This window comes from Eulemur rufifrons, chromosome 14, assembly GCF_041146395.1.
Source record: "Eulemur rufifrons isolate Redbay chromosome 14, OSU_ERuf_1, whole genome shotgun sequence".
In the NCBI taxonomy this organism is placed as follows: Eukaryota; Metazoa; Chordata; class Mammalia; order Primates; family Lemuridae; genus Eulemur; species Eulemur rufifrons.
The window spans coordinates 21,206,026-21,213,145 of record NC_090996.1 but is presented as its reverse complement, the minus strand read 5'-3'; the positions used below and the strand labels follow the sequence as shown (position 1 = coordinate 21,213,145).

The window sequence follows — 7,120 nt, the reverse complement described above, 5'->3', positions numbered from 1 at the left end:
GTTGAGCTTTGTCCTTTGTCCAACCGGGCAGCTGGGGTGCCCCGTGGCCCCTCTGGGGTGGGAGGACACCCATACTCGGCAAAGGCCGCCGAAGGAAGGTCTCTTCAGCCCGTCAAGGGGCAGCTCTCTCTTGTAGTCTGTACGTTCCCTTTAAGTTGTCCCTGATGCAGTGGCCTAATGCCTTTTCAGTGCCGCCCAGCCTACCTCTTTGGGCTGCAAGGACAGACAGAATGAGAGAGAGAGACCTGAAGCCAGTTTGGCCCCCCGAAGAACCACATGGTCCAAGGGTTCGGGGTTGGTGGGGCAGTGCATGGCTCCTGGGGTTACCAGATAAAATTCAGGCTGCTCAGTTAAATGTGAATTTCAAATAGACAACAAAATTAATTTTTTAGTGTAAGTATTACTATATCCATGCAATTTTGGGACATATTGTACTAACACATCATCTGTTGTTTTTCTGCGAGCATCCTGTATTTTTAATTGCTGAATATGACACCCTTAAGTTCCCCAGAGAGAGAGCAGGAAGTTGTTACCAAAGAAGAGCAGGGTCTCCCTAGAGCTGGGTCTCCAGGGGCACCGCCCTGCTGGCCTAGACCGCCGGGTCTCTTGGCCTAGAAGGGAAATAAGCTGGCCTCCCACCAAGTGCCCACGGTGGCACCCGGGGAGGAAGGAGGTGCCACAGAGTCGGTGCCACTCTGGTCAAAGGCAGATTGCCAGGGGCCGAGTAGGGACGACCGGGAGGAAGCCGGGTTTCCCAGCTCGGGGCTCATCGCATCTGCAGGCTGGAGTCCCAGTTCTTGGTGGTGACCACCCTTACTACTATGACTGTGGCTTTTATCATTAGCAGTGGTGGTGGCTGTCCCACATCCACTGTTACCATCTGCTGTTGTTACTAAACAATGGCTACACTGTATCAAGCACTTACCATGTGCCAGGCACCAGGCCAAGTCCTTTATAAGTCATATTTCATTTCATTCTCATAACCACCGAGAAACAGCATCATCCCATTGTACAGGTAAGTAAACTGAGGCTTAGGAAGGTGACGTAGGGTGCCCAAGGTCACTATTCTAGTAAGTAACAAAGCTGAGACCTCAGCCTCACCCTCTTGGTACCAATGGTCATAACCATACCAGTCGCTTCCAGCAGCAGTCCCCAACCTTTTTGGCACCAGGGACCGGTTTCATGGAAGACAGTATTTCCACAGATGATGGGGGGGGGGGTGGTGAGGCGGAGCTAAGGCGGTGGTGCCAGTGATGGGGAGCGGCTGTAAATACAGATGAGGTTTCACTCGCTCCCCCGCCTCTCACCTCCTGCTGTGCAACCCCCTGGTTCCTAAGCTTCATGGAAGACCATTTTTCCATGGACAGGTTCCAGTCCACAGCCCAGGGCTTGGGGACCACAGCCTCACAGGAGCTGGGAGCGATTGTATCTATTGTCTCATCTGAAGCCGTGGGGCACTATTGTCTAGCTAGCTCCTTTGCGAGCTCTTCAGTCACATGTCGATTTGTACAGGCTTCAGCCACAAAGGGAATTTTTTTTTTTTTTTTTTTTTTTTGAGACAGAGTCTCACTCTGTTGCCCAGGCTAGAGTGAGTGCCGTGGCGTCAGCCTAGCTCACAGCAACCTCAAACTCCTGAACTCAAGCGATCCTCCTGTCTCAGCCTCCCGAGTAGCTGGGACTACAGGCATGCACCACCATGCCCGGCTAATTTTTTCTATATATATTTTTAGCTGTCCATATAATTTCTTTCTATTTTTAGTAGAGATGGGGTCTCGCTCTTGCTCAGGCTGGTCTTGAACTCCTGAGCTCAAACGATCCGCCCACCTCGGCCTCCCAGAGTGCTAGGATTACAGGCGTGAGCCACCGCGCCCGGCCACAAAGGGAATTTATTAGCTTTTGCAGCACACGTGCCGGGATCTCCGACGTGGCTGCACACGGGGCTCCCCTAGATCTGGTGTCCCCGAGTTGCCGTCCCTCTCCAGTAGCTTCTCTCCACGTGCTGTTCTTCCCCAACATCAATTTCCTCCCACAGGCCGGGCGCGGTGGCTCACGCCTGTAATCCTAGCACTCTGGGAGGCCGAGGTGGGCGGATCGTTTGAGCTCAGGAGTTCGAGACCAGCCTGAGCAAGAGCGAGACCCCATCTCTACTAAAAATAGAAAGAAATTATATGGACAGCTAAAAATATATATAGAAAAAATTAGCCGGGCATGGTGGCACATGCCTGTAGTCCCAGCTACTCGGGAGGCTGAGACAAGAGGATCGCTTGAGCTCAGGAGTTTGAGGTTGCTGTGAGCTAGGCTGACGCCACGGTACTCACTCTAGCCTAGGCAACAGAGTGAGACTCTGTCTCAAAAAAAAAAAAAAAAAAAAAAAAAAAAAAAAATTTCCTCCCACAATGCCAGCTCTGTCCCCTCCACGTGGCACCCCCGGGGGGAACAAAACTCTTCCTTCATGGCATCCCAGCAAAGGGCCCAGCAATGAGGCTTATTCGGATCGTGGTCACGGTGGCTGGGGATGGAGGGGGATGCTGCCCGGCTAGCCCTGGGGGGGACCTATAGAGGGCAGGTGACAGGTTCTGTTCATATGAGACCAGGAGCGGGCTGATGGCGGGCGTCAGCTTGGCATCCCTGCTCTTGTGGGGCGGTGACGGCCAGGCCCCTGCAGAGCCTTTTAGGGCTAAAAACTCAGGTGAGCAGGGCCCAAATTGCCCAGAAAATGTCATTCTGTAACTCCCACCCCCACCCCGAAAGGGAAGGTAGGTTGCTGATGCTGGAGGACTGTGCAATTCACACCGTGTACCCGCCGCAACCTCCTCTGTATCTCAATGGCTCCTCAAATGGCCTGAGGAGTTAGGTACCACTATGACCTCCGTTTTCAGATTAGGAACTGAGTCTCAGACAGGTGAAGTGACTTTCCCAAGGTCACACGCTGGGAGGTGGCAGAGCTGTGAATCAAGCCCAAGCCTGTCCCACTCCAAACCCTAGCGGCTCTCACGAACATGGGCACAGAGCTCACCACAAAGAGTTTCCACTTTAAAGCGGCGCGGTGTCACCTTCCAGGTTTCTGGCTCTCACTTCTGCAAGGCAAGAGCCAGGCTCAAACGCTGCCAGGAACAGTCTGTGATCCACCACATGAGAAACCAAAATATTTTTCTTGGTGCAGGTTTGAGGCTGATGCTCTGTCGGGGCCGGCTGAACTGACTCCAAGGTTGTGAGGACGGAACGTGTGGGAAGCCCTGTGGAGACAGACCCAGGGGGACAGTGGCCCTGGCGGCCCGGTGGGGCTGGTTCAAGAGAAGCCACGGGCATGGCAGGGCCACTCTAGGGGGCTGGCATGAGCAGGCTGAGCCCCCCACTGGGACTAGGTGTCCCCCACATGCCTCCCGAGCCCCACACGAGGAAAGCTGCCCAGCAGTGGGTCAGGAGTGCATACGCCACGGTCACCAGGCTCGCTCCGAACCCCAGCCCTGCCACATGGTAGCTGAGTGACCCCTAAACCTCTCTGCGCTGGCCAGGAGCCCAGAGACGGGCAGAGTTCAGCCCAGCCTGAGCCCCAGGAAGGGCTCATTTCCCGGGACGACCCAGGACAGACACTGTTGTCATTCCTCTCTTCCTCGCTGACAGAAACCCACTTTTGTTCAGGGCAGCAGTAAGCCCAGCCCAGACAATAAATCCTAATTGGTCTAAGCCAGTATTTCCCAACTGGAGGTGAATTTGCCCCTCAGGAAATTTCCAGAGACATCTGTGGTTGTCACAACGAGGAAAATACTCCTGGCACCTAGTGGGTGGAGGCCAGGGGTACTGCTCAACACCGCAGTGCACGACAAAGAGCTGATCCGCCCAAAATGCCACTGGCGCTGAGGCTGAGAAAGGTCGGCAGAAGCCAGTCCTGTGCCCAGCTTCGCCACCTCCCTTGCAGCTGGGGGACGCCTGGTGATCGGGAGGTGGCCAGTGAGGCCCAGGAGCAGGTTGGCCACTGCTCACCTGACAGGAGGGACAGGGTGGCTGCTCTGCCATCCCTCCCCTCTCCCCCTCTGCACACAGGTACGATACCCGCAGCTGCGGGGTCACCTGTGACGGCGAGGTGTCCACATGTGGGAAAAAGGCCAAGATCGCAGAGAGGCCGGTCCTGGTTCTGACTCCATCCAGCCACTAAATCGGTGCCTGCAGGCTCCACCCTTGTACATCTTGTTCTTGAGAGAAATTAATTCCTATTTGTTTAAGTCACTCACATCATGTTATTCCATTACTTACAGACAGATATAATCCTAACAGATACGGAAGCTGTTAACAACAACAACAAAAAAAAAAAAATGGAAGAAATTCACATCACCCCATAAATTTTAAAAAAGGAAAAAAGTGAAAGCCAAAATCCTTACCACAGCCTACAAGACCCCATATGATCTGGCCCCCCACATCCTCCCTGACCCAATTTCCTACTTCCCTCCGCATCACCTGCTCCTCTCCAGCCCCCTGCTGACCTTGGACACTCCTCAGGGCCTGGTCTACACTGCACCCTCGGCCTGGATATTCCTCCTCACCTCTCTGTAGGTCTCGGGGCTGCCCAGCCCTCAGCTAGTGCCGTCTCCCACCCTCGACACCCCCTTCCCCCCCAGCACTTACGTCGGAAATCGTCCGCTCTGCTCAGTTTGCCTTTCTCTCCCTCCCTCCTTTCCCACGGAGGGTCGCCGCCCAGGGGAAGCACTCGGACATTCACTGAAGGGGGGAGGAGGGAAAACAGCCTTCTCTCTTTTCACAGTATTTATTCATTCCATTTTCAAGATCACATCGTATTAAAAAATTACCTAAAAAGTCCCATCTGATAAATAATATACCTCTAATTTACAACCTTTTCTTGATTATACAAATGAACCAAGTCTTTTTAAAACAAATTCTGCCCAGTCCCTGGCAGTTTTAGCAGGAATCAGTGCCGGTGAGTCCCATGACTGCAGAACACCAGCCCTGACCTCGGCGGTCAGGTGCGTGGCGGCATCAGTAACTCACACCCCGCATGCTGGCCACCGTGGAGACCAGGCGATGCGGAAGGCCTTTGCTGGCCTGCCTATAATCCTCAGGCCTGGCCTTCAGGAGTGTCACGATGTTCTGGAGGGTGCGGGACGGCTGCAGGCCCAGGGCGTCCATCACATTGATCAGATAGTCTGTGCAGGGCGGAGACGGAACACAGACTCAGCACAAGAAAGACAGAGCCCCAGAAGCTCCCCTGCACCCCCGACTGAGAAACAGAGAAGCTGCCCCGCCAAGTCTCCAGATGCCGGGGGGGGGGGGGGGGGGGGGGGGGGGGGGTGGGGGGGGGGTGCTGCTCTGCCCTCAGGCCGCGGGCGAAGCTTTACTCAGAGGGTTCTTCTAACAGGGTCAAACCAGACTGTGAGTTTGACCTGAGTCTGGCAATTCTAATTTAATAGAAGACTAACCAACATCATCCCCACCAACACACACACACCTGCACACACACACACACACCCCCCTAAAGCACCAGTCAGAAGACAAGCTGACCTCACTCAAAGCTCTGTACTGGGGACTCCTGGGTTCCCACATGGCCCGCAGTGTCCCCGTGTATCCCACTGACCATGTGGAAAAGCCCAAGGGCCAGGACACACAGCTGTGCCTGTCTGAGCAGCTGCCAAGACTTCCCGTCAGAACCCCGTAACGAGGACAGGGCCAGTGTCTGAGGCAGCGGCTTGGGACAACGCAGGTTTCCACACTCCCCAGATAACTCCCCAAGGCGCTGGGAGTACAGTTAGATACACAGCTCTGAGCCCACCGCAGGCCAAGTCGACGAGGACCTCCAAGGGAGGATCCGAGGGCTCTGCCATCCTAGAAAGTGACCCCAGTGATTCTAACAGCAGGCGAGCTGGCGTGATGCATCGGGAGGGCCAGTTGTGTGCAGCCAGGTGTGGCCTTGGAGAAGTCCTTCCCCCTCCCCGATAACACTGCTGGGGCAGCGTGGTTAGGGGGTCAAATGGGACGGTGGACACGAAAGCACCCAGAGTGCCCTAAGTGATTGATCAATGGGTGCTGCCCTCCCTGCCTCCCTCCTGGGCAGGCAGAACCCCAACCTGAGGGGGCATCGGAGGCCTTCCCCCAGTCCTCCTCGTCACAGGGAGCTGATCCTTAAGGCTCCCCCCCCTTCTCCTGACCACCCCAGGGGCTGCCTGCACTGAAGAACAGGCAGGTCGACGGATGACTGCAGGACTCCGTGCCACCTGCAGCGCACAGCTGGGCGTGAGGCCTCCAGTGGCGAGGGCAGGCGGGAGCATGGGTACACACCCTCGCACTTGGGAGGCAGGATGCTCTTCTGATGGAGACCACTGAGCAAGCTTTGCTGTGTGGCCATGTTACACAACCGCCCCACGCCTGTTTCCTTATCGGTACGGTGGAGAGGAGACTGCCTACCTCACAGGGGAGCTGGGACTGCACTAGAGGACAGGTGGGAACGCTGGGTTGAGTGCCTGGCATGCCTGGAACACAGTGAGAGCTCATGAAACACTGGCTGACGGTTCTGATGTAAATGGAACCAGGCGGGGCCAGGCTGCGTCAATCACTTCACCTCCCCTCACTGAAGCGCCTCTCAGTGGTTCTCAACCTAGGCAGCCCATTGGAACCCCCGGGACTTTTCTCGAAGCACAGATGTCCAGGCTTCAACCCAGACTTGCTAAGTCAGGATCTCAGGGTGGGGCCTGGAGAACCTACAGTCTGAACCAGCTTCACAGCCAAACCCGGAACAGAAGTTCAGGGGAGGAGGGGGATGCGATTTCTGCAGGGCAAAGGGGGAGTGGCAGACGCAGCAGGTAAGAGCTGTCCCCCCCACTTCCTATCCTGTGGGGACCCACCGATGTCGGTGGCCAGCTGCTTGGTGGAGTGCGGGGTCAGCTCGGGGATCTGGAGGATCACTTCGCAGTAGGTCTGCATCGTGGCTCTGGCGATGGAGCCCAGCCAGTTGTCAGCCATGTTGTCCAGCTCAGGCAAGTCGTCCCCTGAAAAGGGAAAGAAGGTCACCAAGGAAATGCAGAATCTGCTCAGGACAAAGGCACCCCTCTGGGTGACCCGGCCCACAGCATGCGCTGTGTGCACAAACATGCCAGGGAGCTTAGGGTCCCCA

The 7,120-nt window shown here is 55.7% G+C and overlaps 1 protein-coding gene across 2 annotated transcripts in view; it reads right to left on the bottom strand.

The window, feature by feature from the left end:
- Positions 1-4,775: 4,775 nt before the first annotated feature.
- COG7 (component of oligomeric golgi complex 7) overlaps positions 4,776-7,120 on the bottom strand; it is a 47,033-nt gene continuing 44,688 nt past the window's right edge. For both annotated transcript variants that reach the window (XM_069485957.1, XM_069485958.1), the window contains 2 exons: positions 6,852-6,995; positions 4,776-5,159 (listed from right to left, as the gene is read on the bottom strand). In XM_069485957.1, coding sequence (XP_069342058.1) covers positions 4,993-5,159; positions 6,852-6,995 — 311 coding nt within the window. In that variant the 3' untranslated portion in view covers positions 4,776-4,992. The remainder of the gene's footprint in view (positions 5,160-6,851; positions 6,996-7,120) is intronic.